General features: G+C 44.2%; 1 protein-coding gene across 1 annotated transcript in view; it reads right to left on the bottom strand.

Moving 5' to 3' along the window:
• CDYL2 (chromodomain Y like 2) overlaps positions 1–21,505 on the bottom strand; it is a 75,497-nt gene extending 53,992 nt beyond the window's left edge. The window contains exon 1 of the mRNA XM_035118043.3: positions 21,153–21,505. Coding sequence (XP_034973934.2) covers positions 21,153–21,176 — 24 coding nt within the window. The 5' untranslated portion in view covers positions 21,177–21,505. The remainder of the gene's footprint in view (positions 1–21,152) is intronic.
• Between the last annotated feature and the right edge of the window lie 5,901 nt (positions 21,506–27,406).

Raw genomic sequence — 27,406 nt, 5'->3', positions numbered from 1 at the left:
CTGAGAGCTCTGGTTCTCTAGCGCTAGAAAGCTCCTGACAATGCAAAAATTAAAACCTGTGAACGTTAGACTTAGTTGTAGTTGCCAATGTCTATTCAAAGCCTGCACTTTGTATCTACAAAACATCCATGCTTGCATTTCATACTAGTTTCCAATGTGCTCCGACACTCTCTGTGTTGTATGTGGGTGGGGGGTTGGACGCATGCTCCCGCTGCTCCAGTTTAAACAATGCAACGCTTCTGGAATGAATCCTGTATGTGGTCTTGTATGAGAGATTTCTCGATCTGCCTCTTCCCACTTCTGCCTTTTTAAATTCTGGAATGCTTGGTTACTTGGCCATGATTCATACACCTGCAAAGAGGCAACAATCTTCGCATGCTGGATGCAGAAGCAGCGGGAAGTCCCTGCCAACCACTGGGCACCTAATATTACACCGGTGTTCCATGCAAAGTATGATTTTTGCAACCATAATCGCTTTTCTGTCATGCATACTTTATGCAGGGATGGGGGAACCTCAGGCCCGGGGGACAAATGCAGCCTTCCGGGCCTCTTGATCTGATCCACAGGACTCTCCCTAGGCATATCCCTTCTCCTTAAGCCACATCCCTCAGCAGGGCTTGTTCTTCCACCCAGCTTGCCAGCACCTTGGTAAAACAAGCCTGAACACAGAACACCTGTGCCATACCACATCTCTCTCTTCCATGAAAAACACATGGAAGCCTTTGGAAGTGCACTGAGTAAGTGTTCCAAAAGGGGAGGTACAAAAGTGATTTTTTAAAAAGGAAATACAAGGGAGCCCCCACCCAAAAGAAACCCGGCCGAATGAAGACTGAGCGTGTTCAGCTCAGTCATGGAATTCAGACTGATTCTAAGGGGTGGACAAACAGAAAACCAGGAGGCAGAGAGGATGAAACTACCTGAAGAGGCTGCAACATTTTGCTGCAGTTCCCACATGCTACAACTGGTAAGGGATAACAGAAAAAGATGCATGTATGAAACCAACCTGCTGGGTAAGGCTTGTGTAATGAATAGAAAGTTGTTACAATAATACTGTTCTGAAATAACAGCTTCCTTTGGGGAGACTAAAGTAAGGGGCTACAGTCTTTTAATTTCTGTAAAACCAACACAGATGTTAATAGTTCCTTACATTTCCATTGCTCCACCAGTGTTTTCATGCATTGTCATGGCTGGATATTAACCTTTGACGCTTCTTGTGCTCTTCACAATTAAGAACAATTCATTCTTTATTCAAAAAGGCTGACACCACCAAGATGCTTATGTCATACAATAGATTATGAAGTGTTTTCTCCCCCTATATATGGATAATGAGAGGCAGAGAGACAAAGCGAGCGAGAGAGAGAGAGAACTATAGAAAACCAAAAAACGCTAGGCTGCTAAAAGGCTAATGAATGGACAATGGAGCATGTTTTTCCACACACAGCAGTTAGTCGTCACAATCAATTCTTTGATAGAAAAAAAAGGGGTTGATCCTGATTACATTTGAATTTTACGATTGTTTGGGGCAGGACACGTCTGAGCATTCAGTAATTATATGCTTATGGCACAGCTCACGTCCCCACTAAAGTCATCAACTTGTACTTATGACATCATAAGTACAAATTGTTTGGGGCTCTCAAAACAAATTCACAGCCCACATTCTACAAAGTTATCAATAAGGGTATTATGGGTTCCATTGTCAACTGCTTTTCTGAAATCAAGCTATACAATGTCCATGGGGTCATACCTAAGGTTAGTCATAACCAAAGTAGACCCATTTATTTTAATGGGCATCATTAGCTCAATGGGTCAACACTGAATAAAACTTAGCTGTATACAACCCATGACACTCCCTGTCTACCAGTAGATCTATCAGAGTCTATCAAATAAGATTGTTCTGACATGATGCACTACTGATAAACTCATGCTGGCTTCAAGTAATCTTTATCCCAGTTGGTATCTCTCTTGGATTTGAATTTATTTTATGTATGTGCTGCTGTTGATTAAATCTCTCTCATGTTTTTAAATATGAATTTTTAAAGCAACTTTCAGGGTTTGTTTGTTTTTACAATCAAGTGGTGTATAAATTTTATGAAATATATATGTGCGCGCGCATGCGCACAACTGTTTTATATATGATATTCTATTGTAAATCGCTTCAGGGTAGTTCATAGGAAGAAATTAATAAATAAATAAAATAATCATAAGCAGTACAGTCTTTCTTAGATGCTGACAGTCTTAATAAACTATGCTAGAATTCTGCTTAGTATTAACGGCAGGCTGACTGGTCTGTAGTTTCTTCACTTTCTGAAAACAGGGGCAACATTTGCCCACCTCCAGTCACCAGGCAACTTCACCTGTTCTCCAAGAATTATTGAAGATTACAATATCTGAAATGGTTTCTGCCTCTCCCATCAGCACTCCAGGGTGTAATTCATCTGGCCCTGGGTATTTGAACTCATTTAAGAGTAGCGAGGAAGACAGGAGTGCTTGGCGTGCTCTGGTCCATGGGGTCACGAAGAGTCGGACATGACTAAACAACAACCACAAGAAGAAGAGTAGCGAGGTGTGCCTAACCATCACCCAATATCATTTGTTCTACATTTCCCAGGTTGAACCCAATTCCCCTTGTGGGAGAAGACCAAGACAAAATAGGAGTCGAATAGTTTCCACCTTCTCTGCATCACCTGTTAAGGCTTCACCATCTTCTCCAAGCAACAGACCTAACCCTTCCTTCTTGTTCTTGCTCCAAACATAACTAGAGAAGTCCTCGTTTTTAGCATCTAATCTAAGTCTCAGCTCATTCTGGGACTTAAAGCTTTTCTGACACTGCCATTACAAGTAAGAGGTATTCTAGTCTACTCATTGTTGACTATATAACCCATCTCCTATGCATGTCCTTTTAAAGGAAGGATGGGGGACCATTTTCAGCCTGAGGACTGTATCCCCTCCTGGGCAACCATCCAGGCGACATGCCAATGGTGGGAGGGGCCAATGGCAAAAGCAGGCACAGCAACAAATGTAAATTTCACAGTAGGCTACTTTCTACCCACATCCACATATCCTCCATCCAGGCGAGAAAAGAGCCATGATCAGAGTCCAATGATATATACATATAGAGTTGGAAGACACCACAAGGGCCATCTGGTCCAACCCCCTGCAATGCAGGAATCTTTTTGCCCAACGTGGGGCTCGAACCCATGGCCCTGAGATTAAGTGTCTCATGCTCTACATGCTGAGCTATCCCCAGCCAGGCAAAAACGCTGAAGGGTGTGTGAAGCAGAGCAGGTGAGGGGCGTGGCCTGGGAGGAGGGTGAGTGGCTAGGGAAGTGGTGTGGTGTGGTGTGGAGAAGAGTCCCAAAAGCCAGATAGAGAGGCTTAGAGGATCACAACGGCTCCCCATGCCTGTTTTAAAGTCTCGGCTCATCAGAAAGCTCCTTGTGCAGCCGCACTGGGCATGGAAACGGATTGTAATTGTGCCTTCAGTATTTCTGTAGGCGGTGCTGCCACTGTAGTGGTTCCCTGTTTGTGGAACGTCCTCCTTAGCAAGATGCACCAGTCTCCCTCCCTATTATCGATATCTTTCTGCAGTAGTTAGCTGATCTCTGTTTTAGTTTTTTCTTAACGGTTTTTATTGTGTATGTTTGTTTTTATGTATTACAGTACATAAATATTTTTTAAATAAATAAATATTAGCTTTTAGGAGAAATTTAAAACATTCTAGTTTGCCCAGCCATTTGATGGCTAAAAGTTCTGTCCGTGGCAACCTTGAAATTATTGGATTGTGTTTAGTGATTGCTTTTAGGAGTTTTAAACTGTTTTTAGACATTTTAACTGCATTGTTTTAGTACTGACATGTTTACTGCCCTGGGCTCTTTTGGAGGAAGGTTCAGGTTATAAATTTAATAAATAATTAATAAATTTCACTTTTTAAACTCTCCCATCCATCATCAACCTTCATTCTCCTTCAGAATTTCTAGCTATGAATTCGTACTCAACTTTTCCTTGAACTCCTTTCAATCTGCTTCCCTAAAGTCTTATTATGCTTAGGTTCTCACACCTCTCCCTATCACAAATTCCAAGATGATACTGTCGCTTTCCCCCCCAAGGTTCCTGCCACTTTCACTTCCTCAGCCTTGTCGGTCAGGATAGCAGGACTCCTGAACCTTCCCCTCCACCTTCTGAGCTGTGAGGTTGTTAGCAGGAAAAGTCAAATATTTATTGGATGTTCCACCTGGAACAGAGTTAGACCTCCAGCATATATCAGAATAGCTGAAAGTCCTCATTACTACTATGACTTGCCTCTGCGAAAGTTGTATAATCTATTTCAGGGAAACATCATATATATGTTCCAGCTGGCTAGGCAAGTCTAGAGCATAACAATATCACTTTTGTGTCTCTCTCCTATCCTTATTCTCTCAACAACTGGGTATGGACAAGAGAGAAAAAACCATGGCTCGCTGTGATGTTTGAATGCAATCAGTAATATAGCACATTCATATGGCTGCTACTTTAGGAGTCAGATGAAGTGAATGAATCCGATTCCTGCAATAAATATGGATAGGGTGGTTCACCCGGTGCCAGGTTTTTAGCAGTCCATATACCTTAGACTCTAAGCCCTAGAGGCATTACTGCAGGCACCGACTCTACAAAGCTAAGAATCACATTTGTTGCTCCACCCACTTCTGTCTACGGACCCACCCACCACTAGCTTACAGACTCTGGAAGGTTGCTCATGAAGGGATGTGAGCCTCAAACCAAAAAAGGCCCCCCCTCCCTGCACAGAACAGCAAGGTGTGCTCTCACAGGTAACTCTGACATGTCATAAAGGATAGTTCCTGAGTCACACTCTAGACACACCCTTATGTTCCATATTCTGTATCCCCCCCAACACATTTGACAGCAATGCGCTAGCAAGTCACACAACGGAGGCTAGATTACTGCAGTTATTCCTTTACTTCCCCTCCAAAACTCCAGCACAATAAACAGCAGTTAACACTTTCTTTACTTCTGACACTGATAAAATTGGCTGTGTCTTTGTAAAAAACAACTGTACTACCCGGTAATTACATTATTGCAGTTCAGTTATGTCAGTCTTCTTGAAAGACACATATTGCTGTTAATCTAATTCAATCTGCGAGGCTAAGGCATATGAAGGCAAGTGGCATTTTCGTCTGCTCCTCCAGGTTGTCAGCAGTCACTATCCAGAAACACACTGCATTATTCTGCTTTTTATAATGTAATTAGGAAGTTGCCCTGCATTATGACAGGCAGTGCGTGTTTCTGCAGAGCAAGGGTGGGGAACCTCAGATCTGGGAGCAAGCTGCACCCTCTCCGAGCCTCTTCTCTGGCCTTCTGAACTCTCCCCAGGCCTCACCCCTCACTGGCCCTCCTTGAACATGTTTGCCTGGCTGGAATGTGTCATTGAACTCTGATAACACCTCTTGCTTGTCTGGATGAAGGATAAAGAGCGGTGTCCGAGTAAGTGTAGAAACCAGCTTATTCTATTAAGGGGAACATTTGTGCCCATTGCTCTGCCTACTTGTGCCTCTGGTCCCAGCCAACACAAGCACATGGCCTTTGGAAGGCGGCCCAAAATGGAATGTGGTCCTCGGACAGAAACCGTTTCTCAATCTTTCCTTTGCTGGGAAAAAGGTCTTCTCTGTACACATCCCACACAGCACCTGAAGGGATTAAACAGCAGCAGTGCTGAGTGAGTCATTTGCTGCTATCCCCAAGGGCAGTACAGTACTGCATTTTGCACCAAAGGGGAATATAGCAGCCATTCATTTGTATGGGATAAAGCAAAGAGATGCAACCCAAGGACACTACTGGGTTGGTTATGGTAACACTGACTTCATGCCCTTGCTGATTCTACTCTTGCTCCCTATTCAGGATGCCCCAGACTCTGACTGAAATTCATTTACTTTTAATTAATTCACTGCTGTATCTATAGCAGTGACCAAAGGAGGAAGGGAGGAGAGCAGAGAGAGAAAAAAACACCATGGTGCACCTGTAGCAGCAAAACCGGACGGCTGCATCTGCTATATCTGCAATAAAACATCTCTCTCTCATTTCATTCTCTCCTTGTCATGGCATGATAATTCTCCAATGGTTTGACTTCACCTCCGAAGGTGCACTCTTCCAATGTCTCCCAAGAGAGATGGATGCCATTGTCGTTGTCATCATCATCATCATCATCATCATATCATCATGTCCTCCCTCAAAGAGGGCACATGTTGTGGTGAGACCTGGCAACCAAACCCATGTGTTGTGGGTGGGTAGGATTGGATAGCCACAACACCTGATTGGTAGTTCCCTTGTTGCTGAGTTTAACCTGACCAATGGGACGCTAGCCAAATGGATCAAGGGACCTATATATGCCAATGCATGTGACCCTGAACTTTCTCTCTTGGTCAGTGCATCGGAACACCAGCATTGTGTCCGTTGCGAGCTGAAAGAGAGACCAATCTACCTTTGACGATTACGGTGATCTGTTTTCGTTATTTCTCAACCTTCCCCATTTCCCCTTTTATTTCTTTAGCCCCTCGTCCCATTGATCCCTCTCCCACCTCCCCCCCGTTTCCCACTACCCTGAGGGGCTTTGCCTTACGGGGCTTTGGCCCCTTGGGCTCTGGAGCTCGCCACTGCAGCTACTAGCCAGAAGGCTCCGGAATAAGGATACTTAATGGGCGTTATGTCGATATTTTAAAACTCCTTCCTCCGAATGAATGCCCAGACAAAGAGGAGCAGTCTACTTCAGGCAAGGGAAAGGCCAGCTCCAGCAAAGTCAAGAAGACTTTTGAGAAGTGGCTGGATGCCTTTCAGGTTTTTGCTGGGGTCATTTCTGCAGCTTACCCCAAAATAAGTTCGCATTTGTGGATTTATTTATCCCTGATGAGGAAAGCTTTTAACTTGGCAGGTGAGGCGGCAGCCATAAGCTATGACGAGAGTTTTTGACGTCGGGCCGCCTTAAGCTCAATGGGATCGGAAGGATCTTGATGTGTGGACCACTTACGTGTCCCAACACTTTGAGAGCAAGTCTGCTGAGTTCCAGAAATCTAAGCAAGACAGTAAGAAGCCACCAAGGCGTCTTATTTGCTGGGAATATAATAAGGGGTCTTGCCAGCATCAGGGTTGCAAATACTCTCATATATGTAATTAGTGTTCTGGGAGTCACCCTGCTGCATCCTGTGGGATGAAGCAGCCCTTTCAAGGGGTGAGGAGGGGCTCTCAGCAGGAGCAGAAGGCAGCCTCTCCTCAAACAATCCGAGATGTTAAGTGAGGCCTTATCGACCTTAGCAAGGACTCTTATTAAGTTGCCCGCTTTAAGGGCATGGCTTAACAGGTACCCTGACTTGGCTGCTGCCTCTTATTTGTGGCTTGGATTTTCCGAAGGCTTTGGCATCCCAGGGGCGTTCCTGCCCAGGGCTTTGAAAGTGGAAAATCAGAAATCGGTAAGAGAAATGCCTGAGGTGGCAAGGCATAAAATCAGGAAGGAACTGGCATTGGGTAGAATTGCTGGTCCATTTGACAGCCTTCCATACCCTGATCTGCACCTTTCCCCTTTGGGCTTGGTGCCTAAAAAGGCCCCTGGCGAATTTCGCCTAATCCACAGTTTATCTTACTCTCAGGGTTCATCAGCAAATGATGCTATCCCTGCTGAGCTATCCTCCATTAAATATTCCACCTTTGACCAGGCGGTCAAGTTAATACGGAGTTTTGGGAAAGGTGCTCTTTTAGCGAAGTGCGATGTGGAAGATGCTTTCCTCCTACTTCCTGCGCATCCACATGATTTTAAGTTGCTTCGGTTCCAGTTTGATGGAGCTTATTATGTGGATAAGGCAATGCCTATGGGATGTTCTATATCCTGCGCAGCATTTGAAGCGTTTAATACGTTCTTGGATTGGGCCTTGCGTACTAAAACAGGTTTTAGGGGCATGACCCATTACCTCGATGACTTTTTACTAAGTTCTGCAGCCGATTCTGATGAATGCTTGCTCCTGTTGCAGGCATTTAATGACCTAACAGTAGAGTTAGGTGTTCCTTTGGCGGCTGATAAAACTGAAGGCCTAGCCTCAAGGTTATCCTATTTAGGGATACAGCTGGATATGGTGGCGCAGACTTCCGCTTTGCCTGAATTAAAATTGGTGGCTTTGCGTGAATTAAATATGCAGTTTCTGCCTCGCGATAAGATTACACTGAGGCAGATCCAGTCCCTATTGGGTCATTTGAATTTCACTCGCAGACTAGTAGCTTCTGGTCGCCCCTTTTGTGCACGCCTGGCCAGGCTTTCAGCAGGCCTGCGTTCACCCCATCATCGGGTGCGTTTGCCTAGTGAGGTCAAATGTGGCTTGAATTCCTGAAGGAGTTCAATGACGTATACTTATGGCAGGATACTTTGAATCTGCATTTTGATTTCCAGGTCCATCCGGATGCTGCTGGTTCTTTGGGTTTTGGGCTTTATGTCCGTGGCCGTTGGTGCACTCAGAGGTGGCCTGAGCAGTGGCAGGACATAGCAATTACCCGTGATTTAACCTTTCCTGAGTCCCCCCCCCATTGTAGTAGCAGTGCACATCTGGACCTTGGAGTTCAAGGATCGGCAGGTCTGTTTTTGGTCCGATAACCAGGCTGTGGTGAGCATTTTGGCAAAGCAGTTATCCCGCTCCACTAGAGTCTCTGCCCTGTTGCGCACATTCGTGCCGCGGTGCCTCAGATTTAACATTGTTTTTTCTGGCTGTTTTATGTTGTCATACTCCAATTCCAGAATTAATTTCAAAAATTCTCAGAGCTAAACCAGAATTCAGAAGGAGAAGAATGCAAGTATTGTAAACTCATAGTACAAAAAATGAACAGAATGGATGAAACCCTTTCATCCCTATCTGACACCAATGGAGGAAATGGCAGGATTATTAAGGATGACAAGAAATTGATAAAATATGGGACACTTGTAGTTGTTTTGGTCCTCCTGCTATACCATGAATCTGGCTCAAAGAACATTTGGCATGAACTAGTTTTTCCTCTCTTCTTGTTGTTGTTGTTTAGTCATTTAGTCGTGTCTGACTCTTCGTGACCCCATAGACCAGAGCATGCCAGGCACTCCTGTCTTCCACTGCCTCCTGCAGTTTGGTCAAACTCATGTTCGTAGCTTCGAGAACACTGTCCAACCATCTCGTCCTCTGTCGTCCCCTTCTCCTTGTGCCCTCAATCTTTCCCAACATCAGGGTCTTTTCCAAGGATTCTTCTCTTCTCATGAGGTGGCCAAAGTATTGGAGCCTCAGCTTCAGGATCTGTCCTTCCAGTGAGCACTCAGGGCTGATTTCCTTAAGAATGGATAGGTTTGATCTTCTTGCAGTCCATGGGACTCTCAAGAGTCTCCTCCAGCACCATAATTCAAAAGCATCAATTTTTTGTGATCAGCCTTCTTTATGGTCCAGCTCTCACTTCCATACATCACTACTGGGAAAACCAGAGCTTTAACTATACGGACCTTTGTCGGCAAGGTGATGTCTCTGCTTTTTAAGATGCTGTCTAGGTTTGTCATTGCTTTTCTCCCAAGAAGCAGGCGTCTTTTAATTTCGTGACTGCTGTCACCATCTGCAGTGATCAAGGAGCCCAAGAAGGTGAAATCTCTCACTGCCTCCATTTCTTCCCCTTCTATTTGCCAGGAGGTGATGGGACCAGTGGCCATGATCTTGGTTTTTTTGATGTTGAGCTTCAGACCATATTTTGCGCTCTCTTCTTTCACCCTCATTAAAAGGTTCTTTAATTCCTCCTCGCTTTCTGCCATCAAGGTTGTGTCATCTGCATATCTGAGGTTGTTGATATTTCTTCCGGCAATCTTAATTCCGGCTTGGGATTCATCTAGTCCAGCCTTTCGCATGATGAATTCTGCATATAAGTTAAATAAGCAGGGAGACAATATACAACCTTGTCGTACTCCTTTCCCAATTTTGAACCAATCATTTGTTCCATATCCAGTTCTAACTGTAGCTTCTTGTCCCACAGGCTGTTTTATACCTGGTGCTAATAATGACATTGCTGATGCCCTATCCTGTTTTCAGATGGAGCGCTTCAGATCCCTGGCTCCAGATGGTCAGCAACTTCCGGAATTTTTCCCAGCCCAACTTTGGAACTTTGGCAGCAGCTAGTTTTGCAGGGAATAGTAGCATCTATTTCTCCTTCCACTTTGAGGTCTTATAAGAAGGCCTGGACGGACTTTTTAGCCTTCAGGGTGCAGCTCACAGCCAGCCTTTCTACTGAGTATCCATCCACACAGCAGGTGTTGCAGTATTTGGCACACTTGTGTTTTATGGGTTGTGCTGTATAGTCCATTCAAATTCAGTCGTCTGCCATTTCCTTCTTTTGCAAGTCCCTTTATTCTAGAGATCCTTGCGCGAAATTCATTGTGCGCAAGGCCCTAGAGGGCTGGGCCAGATTGCATGCACCCAGGGCGCCAGGTAGGAGGCCGGTCAAATTTGACCTTTTATGCGCTATGCGTAGCAAGCTGAGGCTTATTTGCTGGTCTACTTATGAGGCGAGACTTTTTTCAGCAGCGTTCTCAATTGCTTGCTTTGGTGCACTGCATGTCTGGGGAAAGAAGGGGAGGCGGAGAAAATAAAGGACCTTTCAGAATGAATCGGGTCTTGCCACTACTGAATTCTGCTCCAGAAATTCTAGCGGCTGTTCCAAAATTTGCCGGTGGCTACAACCTGCTAAAAAGTGAGCAGATATAATTCTGCCCACCCAAAACTGCAAGATTTGAAATTGGGTTGGGACTGCAAAAGGGAGCTCCTCCCACTGATTTCACTTCCGCAATCCCTCGCAGCCCTAGCTTTGATCTTGCTGAGATGCATTTCTCCAAGAACTTCATTTCTGTTTTAAACCTGGCGGTGAGATCTTCAAGCACCTCTATTCACAGAGGCCGTATTTAACTTGAATAGGGCTTTTGTTGATGAAGAGCTTTTAAGGTTGAACTGTTCATTATCCTTTACATGCTAGAGCAGAGCACAATGTGGAGAATGCATAAGGATATCCCAAGTCAACAAGGGTTTTTAATGAGTGTCAATAAACAATGCTGGAATTTGCTACTTATGTGTGTATATACGGTACTAATTCTGTTTGTCATCAAAATCACTAAGGACTCTGTATCAACAAGCTTAACAGCTGCCTGAACTGTAAAAATTAAACTGCAGAAGGTTATGCCCTCGTCCCATCACTTCTTTTATCTATTATATGTACAGCAACATCCCCTACATACACTCCTAGGAACCAGTTGCTCATTCAGGCACTGATGGGGGACGCAATTGCTTAGCTTCAACTATCTTACGACATAACATTCTTCAGGATCGCTTGCTTAATTAATGGCTTGATTAATTAATGGCTTAAGTGTGCAATGCTGATGCTGGTTGCTGCCAAGCGGGGCTTAAGGGAGCTAAGGAGTTAACCAGCCAAGGTTCAACTAGCCAAAGTGGAAGTGGGGGCAGAAAAACTGTTGCACAGGCTTCCTGGGCCCCCCGGATGGAGCCTGATGCTGTCACATGACAGCAGTAGATACCCTGTGACAACTCAGCCCCTTCCTGCCCATTCTGGGGCCTTTTTACTGACTGCAGTCAGTAGTAACCACCAGCAGTATTTAAAGGATTACAGTATTTCCATGGGGAGAAAACGGAGTGTTCAAATGCTCTGACGGATGTCACTGACAAGTATTTCATTTGGGTTTCATGGAGATACTTAATGTCATCAGTAGTTTCATTTGATTTGTTCAATGACACTGGGCATGATCCACCCCAAAGAAAGCACCTTCAATTTCCTCTCTTTTCAGTAAGGGTGTTGAGTAGGGGCTTCCACTGAAATCAGTGTGATTCAAAACCTCTAAGCTTTACCATCATCTATGTTCTAGATTCAAGTCTTCCCACTCTTGTGATAATTATACATTCAAAACCACACCACAAATGCACACAAGAGAAGTAAAAGCACTCTTAAGGTAATCCTGAGATACAAACAAGTTAAAAAAAACAACCCCATAAAAAATCTGCAGGAAAACGTAAGAGGGGAAAGACCCCCAAAACAGCCCAAAAATATATCAATGACAAAACCTGAGAAGAAAAACAAGTGTCAGGTGAGATAGAAGAACAGAACAGAGTGGCTGGAGCAGGATCTCTCTCTCTCTCTCTCTCTCTCTCTCTCTCTCTCTCTCTCTCTCTCTCTCTCTCTCTCACACACACACACACACACACACACACACACACACACTAGAAAGAACCATCCCATTGTCTGGACAGGTGACTTCCTGATTCACATTGAGAAGCTATTTTTAATTTTCCCCTAGGACAGAAGAGAGATTCCACAGAGAAGCTAAAGAATGGAGAAACTAAAAAATGATACCGTAGCTGGGACTGGGCACAATTCCTTCTACTCTGCCCCTCACCAAGAAACTGAAAATGGAGGGGGAAACCCAAAGACATTGCAATTATTTTCTAAATGGAAATTAGTGAGAATTTCCAATAGTGCCTCCTTCCAATAGCTATCGATAGCAAGAGGTCTGTTACACTTACAAACGATTTCCAGCTTAGCTGAACAGCAGTTTCCTGACCAAAGCACCCCCAAATCCAGATGTGTACTTCCGTTGGTGCAAATTCTTGTGTTAAGGCATTATGCAGATCCAACCCTGAGACTTCCCCATGGTTGGTATATAAACACTTAAGTCTGTATTTTCCCGATTTGCTGTTTCTTACACTGAAACAGTGCAAACTTTGACACATTAGGGCACTGTCATGTGAGAAGTCTCCAACATAGCTTCTGCAAGAGCTCACAGAACAACGCTAATGTGTTTTCTCCTTCCGCTCACAATTCGTTGGAACTAAGCCATAATTATTTTAAAAGCCTACAGGTTAGTTCACACAATGCCTTTCCTGACCATGTGAACAATCCACATTCCCGTCAACCATGCACTTCTGCAAATAAATGTAATGTATGGTCCTGGATAGGGAAACACATACAGTATGACCATTGCTATGATTCTGCCCTCTCTGGCAGCTGCAGTCACAGAAATTTCGACGAGCCATATTTATCATTAGACATTTACTTTTCCCCACACAAGTGCATAACAGGAGAAGACATTTGACTGCTTGTGTTGACAAAAAAAAAATGAATCAGCCCATTGTTCCTTTAACAACCATTTGGAGCAACTGTAGAAACGCTTTCTCATATTCCTAGGAAAAACTTTGGGATCAGCTCTTTTATTTAAACAAAATGCTGAAAATAAAACTGGGCTTTTGCTAAAACTGTACATACGTGTGTGTGTGTGTGTGTGTGTGTGTGTGTGACACACACAGACTGCTATGTTAAATACACAGTGTAAGGAACTTTCCGATGGTGAAATTTCTTTGTTGTTGTTTAGTCGTTTAGTCGTGTCTGACTCTTTGTGACCCAACGGACCATAGCACTCATGTTCGTAGCTTCGAGAACACTGTCCAACCATCTCGTTCTCTGTCGTCCCCTTCTCCTAGTGCCCTCCATCTTTCCCAACATCAAGGTCTTTCCCAAGGATTCTTCTCTTCTCATGAGGTGGCCAAAGTATTGGAGCCTCTTCATGGATCACTGCCTTGTCGTGGCGAAGGGGCTTAAATAACTTAGAGAAGTTATGTTTTGACCAAACGTGATCCACCTGGAGAAGGAATTGGCAAGCCACTCCAGTATCCCTGCCAAGAAAACTCTATGGACAAAGACAACAGGTGAAATTTATACTGCTCTCTTTTTCTTTTGCTCTGTCTGCCCAGGGTTCTGTGCGGGAATTTCATAAATTGGTGCCTTCCATAGAATCATAGAGCTGGGATGGACCATTGCAGCAGCCAGCATCCCTTACCATAGACTACCCAACCTCTGCTGAAATACTCCAGGGAAAGAGAGCCCAATGCCTCCTGTGGCAGAGCTTGTTCCAGTGTCAAACCACTCTTACTATTAAGGAGGCCACAACTCTGCTTTGCATGCAGAAGGTCCCAGATTCAAGCCTAAGTATCTGCAGGGAGGGCTCAGAGAAAACCCAGTTTATGTCTTGCTTGGGATCTGATTGGCCATTTTGGGGGAAAGGATGCTGGAATAAATGGACCTTTGGACTGAATAGCAAGGCTGGTTTCAGGTTAGATCCAGTTTTCTAGCATTAGAACAACTCAGATAGGCAAGAAGTTGTAGTCTGTGTGGGGCTCCTGAATTTGGGCTGTACTAAATAATTTTTTTTCCAATTTTATTGATCTCAGAATAAATGAGTTTTAGAAATAGCTTCCGCACACCAAGCCGTACCCAACAAAACTCTTTGACTGTAAGTCAGAATATGCACATTTATCCAATCTGGTTTTATCCTAGTGCTTTCCCCACCTGTTACTTCAATGTCATTTTATCCCACCTTCTGTTTACTTCATTGTTTCTTTCTGGTTTAGTTGCACGGCAACTCTAGCCAACCATATTGGTGAATAAGATGACATCATTACTCTGCATGACCAATGAGATATGGAATTGACAATGTTAAGTGAGGGCAAACAAAGTCAGCTGAGAATGAGGGCATGGATTCAGTGATTTGGCTACATGAGGAAATGAATCCAAGTGAGAGACACATTGACACACAGTAATATAAATCAAGTGGCAGACATTCACAAAGGAATTGCCAAGAAATAGTTGAAGGGGCAGCAGTGCTGAAAATAAATAGTCTGCAAAATAAATAGTTTGGGGCTAACCAAACTCAGAACAAGCCTGCTATACTTGGCCCTGAAAATAACACCTAAATTAATACTTAAATTAATAATATTTACTTAATTGCTTAATTGAACATTAGGTACCTTAATTAGACACCTAAGTTATATTTTCTGCTTTCTGCAGGATTTAAACTTGATTTTTAAAAGGCCAATGGCTGTATTTCTAAGATGTGAAAACTCAGGAATGTATTTCAAGTTACCTAAGTAAACTCATTCTAAATGACAAATACCTCACAATTTTTTAATTGTAGTACAGGAAACCACATTTCACATCATTAGAATACACACACACACACGGTGAAATACAGATCAGGAAAACATAAAATGCTGTGACTAATTTGTCATTTTATATGTTTAAACTTACCATGAATTTTCATTAATTCTATACACAACTCTCAAAAGATGTAAACATGATATCATGAAGTCGGAAAGATTAAAAGCACGGGGCACAATCCATTCAACATCAAGCGCTATTGTGTTCCACTGATTTCAGCTGTGAAGTTAAGCGCGCGCTTAATTCCCCCCCCCTTTTATAAATGAATGAGAACAATTTTAGTTGGAGAGTATGCAATTGCAGCACTTACTGGCACAGGCTCAAAAACTGGATTGGTCCAACATGTGCCATTTCTATTGAATGGAAGGGCAGACGGCACAACTTCGCAAGTTCCACACCTATTAATGGAAGGGTAGCTGCTATTATCTACTACAGTGGTACCTCTACTTACGAATGACTCGACTTACGAATGTTTCTACTTACGAATGGAGCTCCGTCCGCCATCTTGGATGCGGTTTAGATAGGGGTTTTCCTACTTACAAATTTTTAGATAGGGTTGCTTCGACTTACGAATTTTTTCTCCCAATGCATTCCTATGGGATTCGACTTACAATTTTTTTCGACTTACGAATGTGCGTTCGGAACGCATTAAATTCGTAAGTAGAGGTACCACTGTACTTTGCTACCTAAGATTACGGTCTCAGTGATCAAAGAGTCATGACTAAATGGAGTACTTTCAGCATCTGCAGTACATAATGTTGTAAGTAGAGGTACCACTGTACAAGTGTCATCTTCACATGCATTTAGGAACATGGGAAGCGGCCTTATAGGTAGTCAGACCATTGGTCCAGCTAGGTCAGTACTATCTACACTGACTAGCCGTAGCTCTCCAGAGTTCCAGGCAGGGTTTTCTCTCACTCCTAGCTGGGAAAGCTGAGAATTGAAGCAGGGACTTTCTTCCTGCAAAGCTGATGCATAACCACTGAGCTACAGCCCTTCCCCACATTTGCTACATGGCCATTGGATAGTGCATAGAAGGCAACACTTTGTTCTTTCAACAAAACTTCTAAGAAGAGATTTTTATCCCAGTTTGCTCGATACTGGATTTGAAATATTTATTTATATATGCAGTTCTTTTAACTGTTTTAAGACATTATTCCAAAGAATTTTAAAAATTGTATTGCGAAATCAGTTTTCCAGGAAGCGATTCATAAATGAAATAAATAACAACTACCCTATCTTACTCCACCCTAATTCAATCTTGACATCTCTTGCTCTCTCTCCTCTTACTGATTTTTCTGAGAACTCATACATAGGCCACAAAAAAGTCAACATTATGTACTGCAGATGCTGAAAGTGCTCCATTTAGTCATAACTCTTTGATCACTGAGACCGTAATCGTAGGTAGCAAAGTACAGTGGTACCTCTACTTACGAATTTAATGCGTTCCGAACGCACATTTGTAAGTCGAAAAAATTTGTAAGTCGAATCCCATAGGAATGCATTGGAAGAAAAAAATAGTAAAATCCTATCTAAACCGCATCCAAGATGGCGGACAAAGCTCCATTTGTAAGTAGAAACATTCGTAAGTAGAGTTATTCGTAAGTAGAGGTACCACTGTAATTTTACAAACATTGCAGATTACGGCTATGACAAAACTAATAATAATAATAATCATCTATACCACACTTCAGCAAAAGCCTGTAAGCACAATCTCCGATATTAAACAGGGCATCATAAGGATATTACTAACCAAAAGGACGTGTGAAGACATTTCTCCAGTATAACATGGTAAAATAAAGATACCCAGCTACTTAAAACGCAGAGTTTGATGTCGTCGGTGTGTTCCATCTTCCCTGTTCGTTGGGACTAATGGGAGCTGTAGTTCAGCAGCATCTGGGTGACCAAAGGTTCCCTACACTTGCTATAAGCAAAGAGTTTGCCCAACATAACAGGTGATTGTCTGATGTCATCCATCTGAAGGTATGTTTTAGTTATGCTTGCAAACAATGGATGCAGGTGTTCTCCATTCTGCAAATTCCTTAATGTAAACGTAATCATTGAGGAAAAAGGCAACCTAAAAACCAATAATCAGTAATATGCAGAGCTGCCTATCCACAATTCTGGTAGATCGTCAAACAGTGTAAAGCAGGCATCCCCAAACTGCGGCCCTCCAGATGTTTTGGCCTACAACTCCCATGATCCCTAGCTAACAGGACAGGGATGATGGGAATTGTAGTCCAAAACATCTGGAGAGCCGAAGTTTGGGGATGCCTGGTGTAAAGGTATTTGTGATGTTAAGATGATTTTGGCTGAGTATCCTGTAACAGCAACATAGGAAGCTGCCTTACAGAGTCAGGCCATTGATCCAGCCAGCTCAGTTTATACCAGAACTTGTCAACCTGGTCCCTTCCATGTCTTAGACTACAACTCCCATCAGCCTGGAGCTGATGAGAGCTGCTGCTGAAACATCTATAGATCATCTCTAGAGCATCAGGCTGGTAAAAGCTGGTCTACAGTGACTGACAACAGCTCCTCAAGGTTTCAGATGGGGATTATTCCTGGCCCTCTCTCGAGATGTTAAGGGCTGAACCTGGAACTTCTGTCGGCAGAGCAGATGCTCTACACTGAGCTACAACCATTCCCCAGAGTGTTGTTCACTACAGTGGTATAATAGTGTTACTTGTAGAAATTCCGCTTGATACTCATATATTTATTTGTATGTTCCATGAAGAATGTAAGATAATCAACAATCTATCTTCACAGGCACAATCCTGAAGTGCACATATTTTCTGAATATTTCTGAAGAAAAGTAGGAATAGCAAGGATGTCTATATGAATGCAATGCCAGCTTCATGGAGAAAGATGAACGCTTTCTTTTAGCACCCATGTGCGTATTCATGCTGAAATGTTCCCAGAGTATGAAATAAATGTAAACATTTGATGCACAAAACAAATATATCAATAAACCAAGCAAGCACATTAAACCAAGCAAGTAATCAACAGGCAGAATTTCACCAACAATGGTGGAGTTGGAGAAGAGAGAAAACCGATGCAATGAGCTCCCTGGCAGGCTACAAACCTATGCAAGCTTCAAGCAAAGCTAAAGGCATCAATATAAATCGGAACAGACTTCTGAGTAGCTGATGTCACCTTGAGAGATTCTGTTTGCACCAGAAGAAATCAAGTTGTACCACAAAGGGTCAAAACTTTAATTGCTCCTCAAGGGCACTCAGATGCTAAAGATGCATCCATCGTCTTCCATCCATATCTGAACACCTGTGTCTTTAAATAATCCATAAAACACCATCGAAAGATAAAGCAACTTGTAGCTATGCTTACTCCATAGAGAAAACAAATAAGGAGAGCAGGAGGTACAAAAATCCATTTGTTCCATTTTCCAACGTTTGTTGCCTGCCCTTCCTCTCAGAGTGCTCGTCCTAGTAATCCTCAAAGGTTGAGCACAAAGCTGTAATTCAAGACAAGCATCTAAACTTGATCCAGCAAAAGTTTGGCCTTCAAAGTTAAAAATCACCACATCAAAAATAGCCATCAATACCACTAACTTAGCTTCACTGGTGCAAAAAACTCTGGTTCAGCAGTCACTGCTTAAAAATCTGGTGTTACAAATGGCTTTTAAGCAGCACTAACGCGTATGAAGTCAGCATTGTTGGAGATAATTAATATACATTTCTTTATTCAGGCAATAGATATGATCTGGTGATTTGACTTCTGGAATTGCAGTTACGGATTTCCCAAAGCCAACTAGGGAATGGTTCACTGACCTTCTTGGCGGAGCCTAACAGCAAGATCTACTGTGGGATACATGGTTTCCTGGATTGCAACCATTGTGTTTAATATTAGTTGTCACCTCTGCCACATATTATTTTTCCGAAGAAAGTATAATTTGTATGTCTCGTGGACCAGAGAGACTAGTAACATCATCAACTACCTTCAAAATACCACAGGCATTAACATACCACTCATACATTTTATTATAAACACATTATCAATATGGGAGTTCTAGGAAAAGAGGCTCCAAACTTCCAGTTGGGATTAATTACCATTAAGACTTTTAACATGAATTTGAATTAGCTAATTAATCCATTGAATTGGTTAATTAATCAATTAATTGGCTGCAAACAAGTCTGCTAATTGTCTGAATAATCTTTATGTGGAGGGTGAGCATTAATTTTAAAAAGAGGGAATCTTCTAGGTGCTTCTATATTGCTCAAGATTGTATTATGTGACATCTGCTGCCACTTCTTTGTGGTGTCTAAAACAGCTATCAGAACATAAGATGCTCCACAGGTAAACCCAACATCGGAACTGATTTAAATCTCAGGCATGTTATGTGTCAAACTCTAACAAATAGGTTTTATTATTTCCAGACTTGTTCCGTTGGTAGCCTTGATGGTTGCTAGCTGTTGCTAGCTACACAATATCAAGTTCGGTGTACCTGTACTTTAGGAGATTAAATTTGCTTTATTTAGATTGGGGAAGGGCTGTAGCTCTGAGGTAGAGCACTTGTTTTCCATGTAGAAGGTCCCAAGTTCAATTTCCAACATCTCCAGGTAGGTCTGGGAGCATTCCCTTTCTGAAGCCCCAGAGAGCTACAGTCAGCTGGTGTTTTTCAACCTTGGATCTTCTAGTACTGAGGGACTGCAATTCCCTTCACCCCCAGCCCACCTTACCCAATGGCCAAAGGAGATGGTAGTTCAACCACATCTGAGTACACTGGTGTAGACAACAATGAGCTAGATGGAGTCAACAACTGGTATGAATCAAAATAGCAACTCCCTATGGGTTGTAACCCACAGAGTAGTCCCACTGAAATGAATGGACTGACTAACAGACCCTTCAATTTCAATGGGTTGACTGAGTAGAACTTAGTTAGATATCACCCTGTGTCATCTGAGGTAGAGGTTTGGTGGCACTTTGGATGGAGAGGCTAAATGTAGTCCACCTATTGAAATTCTGACGGAGTGAGATCCAAAGTTTCCATTGGGTTGCAGATGCCCCAATTCAGCACCTCAGACCTCTGACCAACCAGATAGTTGGAGTGCTACTTCCTGTACTTATTTCCTCTAGTCCAAAATCATGGTACAGACACAGGCAGCATCCTCTAATCCACATGGAACAATCCAATAGGATCTACTCAAGTTAACATGGTGGGGAGAGGGCAAATCCCTCTCTCCTTTTGCACTTGAATGCTGTATGATAAACTAGTAAACCGGCACAGAATCAGTGGCTCTTTCTTCAGAAGACTTGATCAAAACAATTCACTTGAAGACATCCAGGCTAACCCAATCCAGGAACACCTGCCTCCCCAAAGACCTCCTCTCTCAAGACCCCACCAAACTTTGACAGCCTACCTCCCGACCCCAGCATCCTTGAGTGCACCTCCCCGCCCCAAATATCCCCCAGCATGCACTGGTGTCCACCAGAGGCTCCACCTCCTCCTCACCAAGCCCCTCCCCCGTGGCTTACATTCGCCCCCTGGGGGCAAGCCTGGGAAGCCCTGGAGAGAAAGAAAAACAGGCAGCGCCTCCCGCTTTGCCCAGACTTTGCGCCACCGCGTGCCGGGGCGCAACCCTCTCTGCTCTCTCTCTCTCTCTCTCCTTCCTGCTACCGGGTTGGGTTCCGAGGGCGGTGGAGGAGGAGCAGTCCAGATGACTTTACCTGGACTTTCCGCACCGGGGGCTGTCCGGCTGGGGTGCCCCCTCCCCCTGGCCCGCTAACTCTCCTCTAAGGCCTACTCAGCTCATACCCCGTGGAAAGTGGAGGGGGGGGGGGTCTCGAAAGAGAAAGCAGGGAGGGAGCGCTTCATCCATCCCTTCCGCCAGCAGCAGCAGCAGCAGATCTACCAACCCCCTCCGCCTCCCCACCTTGGCCATTTCCTCTCAGTTCCTCCAGGAACTCCAGAGAAGAAGACCCCCCGACGCCCCCCGCGAGAAAGACCCCGCGCGGAAAATACGCCTTGGCCAAACAAGCCCCCGCAGCCTCTTTGGCCGGGGCGTCCCTCCCTCCCTCCCTTCCTCCTTTCCTTCCTTCTCTTCCTCCCTGCCTGCCCGCCTCCTTTCGCCGGCTGCCCTCCGGCCAAGCCCCGGACAACCGCTCCGGCGCCTTACCTCGTAAAGGTCCCCCGAAGCCATGCTGGGCTGCGGGACTCGGGCGCCTCGCTCTCTCGCCGGGCTCCTGAGCTGCTCTCCCTCCGTGTGTGTGTGTGTGTTTTCTCTCTCCACCACTCGCTCTCCGAGCGGAGCGAAAAAACTGTGCTGTGCAGAATGACAGGCTGTGTGCGCAGAATCGGAGGCGAGGGGAGACGGCGAGAGGCAGGCAGGCGGGCGGCAGGCGGGCGGGCGGGCGGGCGGGCTGGCGTAACCAGCAAGAGCGGCGGCGGCAGCAGCAGTGGCAGTTGTGGAGCGGCAAGAGAGCGGCGCTCTGCGTACGTGTGAAAGAGTCGTGTGTGTGCGTGTGCGTGTGTGTTTGCGCGAGGGTGTCTCTGCGCCTTCAGGAACTCTACCCCCCCCCGCCTATGCACCCTAGTGAAGCGGCACAAGGGCGGGGAGGACAAAAAAGGGAAGGCTGATGATCCCTCCGCATGGCAAACCCCCCAACGAGCAAAAGTCCCTGCACCTTTTGCCGCCGCAGCTGCACACACGCTTGGCTGTTCCTCTAAAGAGACCCGCCAGAGGTCCTGGCTGACCAAGGAGAAAGGGCTCACAGGGTAGTGTATTTGCCTTGCACGCAGGTTCCACCCCCAGCCTCTTCCAGGTAGGGCCGAGAGAGCCACCCTGGAAAGCCACCCTGCCGGTCACTGTAGGTCATCTGAGCCAGAGGCCTGATCATGTGACTTCCTACCTTCCAAAAGGAGGACATCGCCATCATCTTAAGGACCAGCTCAGATCAGATTTGTCTGGGGGGTTAGGGTTTTGACAGGTTCTTTGCTTTCCTCTTCTTCCAGTTGTCTCCCAGTCTCAAATTCAACCTGCCCCAAAGACATCCCATCCACCTGCTTATAGATGCAAGGGGTAGGGTGGGAGTAGAAACATCTTTTGGTAGCTTGGATGGGCCTCAGTAGACCAGCCATATACACAACATAACATGCAAGCCCAAGTGCATGTTGATCACTATAATGTGTCACAATAAACCACGGTTGACGGATTGCTATGAATGTGCTGATCATTTCCTCTGCTGCTTGCCGCTAGTGAGCACAACCAACTACAGTCTTTAGTGTTACATCCAAAATGGAGATTGCAGTTTGTTTCACTAAAACAAGCCACAAACAGAAAGCCAAGATCAGGGTTGGTTCGGAGCAAAACAAGTCATACTTTCCAGTTCAGAGGTAATGCTATGCCAAGCATTATGTTGTGTCCCACCTACTCCCTAGTAGGAAGCAGTGAAATTAATCTACATTTTCACAGTAAAGCATTAGCCCTCTGATCTTGCCAGTTGATTAAGCACCTATGCCATATGTCTCCCTGCTTATTTAACTTATATGCAGAATTCAGCATGCGAAAGGCTGGACTGGATGCATCCCAAACCGGAATTAAGATTGCTGGAAGAAATAACAACCTCAGATATGCTGATGACATAACCTTGATGGCAGAAAGTGAGGAAGAATTAAAGAACCTTTTAATGAGGGTGAAAGAGGAGAGCGCAAAATATGGTCTGAAGCTCAACATCAAAAAAACTAAGATCATGGCCACTGGTCCCATCATCTGGCAAATACAAGGGGAAGAAATGGAGGCAGTGGGAGATTTTACTTTCTTGGGTTCCATGATCACTGCAGACGCCTGCTTCTTGGGAGAAAAGCAATGAAAACCTAGACAGCATCTTAAAAAGCAAAGACATCACCTTGTCAAAAAAAGTCTGTACTGTATAGTTAAAGCTATGGTTTTCCCAGTAGTGATGTATGGAAGTGAGAGCTGGACCATAAAGAAGGCTGATCGCTGAAGAATTGATGCTTTTGAATTATGGTGCTGGAGGAGACTCTTGAGAGTCCCATGGACTGCAAGAAGATCAAACCTATCCATTCTGAAGGAAATCAGCCCTGATTGCTCACTGGAAGGACAGATCCTGAAGCTGAGGCTCCAATACTTTGGCCACCTCATGAGAAGAGAAGACTCCCTGTAAAAGACCCTCATGTTGGGAAAGATTGAGGGCACAAGGAGAAGGGGACGACAGAGGACGAGATGGTTGGACAGTGTTCTCGAAGCTACCAACATGAGTTTGACCAAACTGTGGGAGGCAGTGGAAGACAGGAGTGCCTGGCGTGCTCTGGTCCATGGGGTCACAAAGAGTCGGACACAACTAAAAGACTAAACATGTCATAATACATTTAAGAAGCCACAAGACTATATTTTTTTGCTACAAGAGGCTAACATGGCTACCTCTCTAGACAGTTTTCCAACAGAATACATTGCCAACATTTTTTATAGCAGCTTTGTTGATTCTTCACAACCACCTTCCTATCACTTCATGGCTGCAACATTAGGTGATGGCAAGTTGCATGTGTGGCTGAATCATTGCCAATCAAACACCACAAGGGACAGAAATTTCATGCCACCTCATACCAGCATTGATGCTTCCCAGTGAAAGCAGTTCATGTATTTGGACATGCATTCATCAAGTAATGAGACATGGGGTGAAGACATATCAACTTAATCAAGTGGTAAATGTATGGGGAAGTTTGTTTATTAAACGTGTACTAAAGATGAATGCAGCCGTGCATACTGTGGTTGTCTCTGTAGTTTTCTGTGGTTGCTCTTATTGACTTATTCTGTTGCTAGGGGATGAAAACTCATTCCTCCACCATAGCTCAGTGGCAGAGCCACCTGCTCTGCAGGCAGAAAGTCCCAAGCATCTCCTGTTAGGGCTGGGAGAGACTCCCTGCCTGAAAACATGGAGAGCTTCTGCCACTCGACAAAATATTTAGTTATGGGACAATGATCTGATTCAGCATCTTTATATCTGGATCTTTATTTAGGGATGTAGATTGTTGGTATGTCTTCTCACAGTCTCAAAAGTTTACCCATTCTGATAATGGTGTCGTGTCAAAATAAATCTATAAAATATCCCCCTCCCATATATGCACTTCTCTGGTGATTGGAGCCCATTGTGACCGATAGGGCAGAAGGGAGGGAGGCCAACAGTAGGTAGAGCCTGAGCCAATGACAGGCATGTTAAGGATAATGATTTAAATTCCTGAAATGGGAATATTTATTTATATTAAGTTACTGTGTACTTTAAACATAGGGTTTTTCCCCCTCTCAGGCAGTGGCTCTCATATGATTGGCTGACTGTGAGTCACATGAGAGGCATTCCATTCTATTGTGACTCTTATTCCAGTAACTCTTGTTTTTAACTGCTTTCTCTTCTCTCTTTTTGTGTGAGGTAGAATGGCTGCTAAGAGAGGCTTCTCAGGATACTGCTGAGGATGGCATGGTGTGATCTGTCTGATGTGAAACAGATAGCGAAAGATCCCTAAATGTTAATAGGGAGAAACCTGCGCAGGAGCTCTCAGTAAGCCCTGAGTTAGGTAAACTTTGGTGCAAGTCTCAACACTATTTTGTTTATAAGTCTAAGTAAGTAGACTTCAGTCTAAAATTCAACTGAGAACGTACCCATGTTTGAATAAGCATGAGATTGTAAATATATTCTTCTTAGTTATATGTTTATGAAAGTAAAGTTCTTTTGAATATAAAGTGTCTGGACATTGTATAGTCTTTAAAAGAAGCTATCAATCACCTAGAAGAGTTATTTAGCTTCCTAGCTGTAAGGTACTCTGCTACTTTGCATATCATCAAAAATTATTTTATATAGATAACACCATTTGCCCTGGTCGACCAGCCTTTCACTGATACACATACATCACCCAGCTCACTCACCACACATGGAACCATAATGTTAGAGATATGACTTTGGTTTACTGTTTTTTAAAAAATCCAGCTCTCAAAACATAGTGTAGTACTCTGACCATTAAGAAACAAGTTTAGAACATTGCCTTCTTAGATACTGGATCAAGATTCTCCTTGTACTTTCCAGTTCCTTTCAGTTTCTCAACCAGTATGTTCCCATAATGAGCACTCCCTTCCCTTCATACACAAATAAAGTGAGCAGGACCTTTATTTTCAAGGGTCAGAGTCCTTTGGGTGGTAGCACCCAGACTTTGGAATTCCCTCCTTGGGCTGACCTGCGAGGCTTCATGTCTTCCCATGTTCAAATGAATTTTGAAAACTCACATATTCAAATAGAATATTAATGTTTGTCCTCTGCTGTTTTAATATAAATATTTTATTAAGTTTTATAGTGTAATTACAGGACTGCTGACTGCATTTTCATTATGTTTCAGATACAGTCGAACCTCGGTTTATGAACACCTCGGTTTATGAATTTTCGGTTTATGAACGCCGCGGACCCATCTGGAACGGATTAATTCACTTTCCATTACTTTTAATGGGAAAGTTCGCTTCAGTTTATGAACGCTTCAGTTTATGAACAGACTTCCGGAACCAATTACACCCATGTTTCAGTTTATGAACACTTCAGTTTAAGTACTTCACGGACCCGTCTGGAACAGATTAATCCACTTTCCATTACTTTCAATGGAAAAGTTCGCTTCAGTTTATGAACGGTTACTCCGCGGACCATCTGGAACGGATTAATCCACTTTCCATTACTTTCAATGGGAAAGTTCGCTTCAGTTTATGAACGCTTCAGTTTATGAACAGACTTCCGGAACCAATTGTGTTCATAAACCGAGGTACCACTGTAGTTTAAATTGCTTACTGAACTGTGGCTGCTTGCTTTGTTTTGTAAGGCAGATGTAGTTGAGTTGTAGCCAGTGTTAGTCACAGTCAAGGGTGGACCCATAGATATTAATACATTTAAGGTAGTCATGTCCATTAAATCCAGTGGGTCTACTCTGGGTATGACTAACATTGGATGTCATCCTTTAAATATAAATGTTTAATGAAAAGTGTTTTCTAAATTGAAGGAATGATGATGATTGTTGTTGTTGCTGTTAAACTTTATATCCCACCCTTCATCGCAAAGATGTCCAGGGCAGCAAACAAGAAAGCAATGAAATGATTTAAACACCTAAAAACAGTTCCAATACTCAAGGTTTGTTGGAAAAGAAAGGCCTTCAGTAGGCAGTGAAGAGACAACAGAGACTGTACCTGCCTATTATTCAAGGGGAGGGAATTCCAAAGGGTAGTTGCGAAGACACAAAACTCATTAACCAACAGAACAATCCTATGCATGTCTAGTCAGATGTAAACCCTATTGGCTCCAATGGAAGGGAGCAAGGTAAAATAAAGATAGGTCTTTCCTACAAGACATTTCTAGCATTTTCTATTTCCTCTCCTGAGATGAGGATGATTTGGCTGCTGTGGATTGGCATCTGTGGCTTTCTAGCCAAAGGATTGCTTGTGTGGCGATACCCCAACGCCTCCCCGAGAAATAAAAACACTAGACACATTGCATAGAAGGCCACAACTTTATTGATTACGGATGTAGAGGGGTATTGGCCTAGGCATTGGATCTAACCGACTATATCCGACTCCAGCCCGCTCTGCTGGCAGTCTGTGAAAGGTTAACCACCGTTGGATGAGTCCTGCGATGCACATCAACTAGGAGCTCATCCTGGGGCCACCACTAGGGGCGTGCCCTCTGGCCCTCACCTACCACGGCTTCGGACTTGGCAACGCCCCCGGACTCCTTAAGGGAGTACCTTTCCGCATTTTGGGGGAGGTGATGGCCGCAACCTCCCCCCCCCACACTTGTACCTTCACGAGATAATCCAATGCCTACCGCCAAAACCCAAGTTGTGACGAGTAGCTACGAGGTAGGCGAAAACCACAAGGCCTGAGCCAATTTGCCAAGTGGGAAAAACTCCTACCAGGCCCCAATAGGCGACAAACCGTAGTCCATAGCACTGTCGTGAAGGAACCCTGCCTACGTGGGGGAGGTGGGTGGGAGAAACGCAGCTGTTGAATCCAGAAGAAGCAAGGCAGAGTCCCTGCCGCGCTCTCGCTTAAATAGGCGAGCCGCGCCCCCCCAGAGCGACCTAATTGGCCGCACTAGGGGCGCGCCGCGGCAGGGAGATGACCAATGGGCTGGGGCGGGGGAATGCTAACCATTCCCCCCCCACGTGAAGGCCTCGTGGCGCCCACAACATCTCCTCCCCCAGAGGTGGGGAAGAGACTTTACCCAACATTGCCACCTTAATTAAGTCGACTGAGAAGGGAACTGGTTTTGCCTAATCCTGCTCATTTCCACCTCTTCTCAACTCCTCTAAATTCGCCATAGCTGCCAAGTTTTCCCTTTTCTCGCGAGGAAGCCTATTCAGCATAAGGGAAAATCCCTTTAAAAAAAG

Source organism: Zootoca vivipara, chromosome 6 (genome assembly GCF_965207765.1).
Source record: "Zootoca vivipara chromosome 6, rZooViv2.hap1.1, whole genome shotgun sequence".
Lineage (NCBI taxonomy): Eukaryota > Metazoa > Chordata > Lepidosauria > Squamata > Lacertidae > Zootoca > Zootoca vivipara.
Note: the sequence above shows the minus strand (reverse complement) of the source record. Positions and strands in the feature narration are given on the sequence as shown.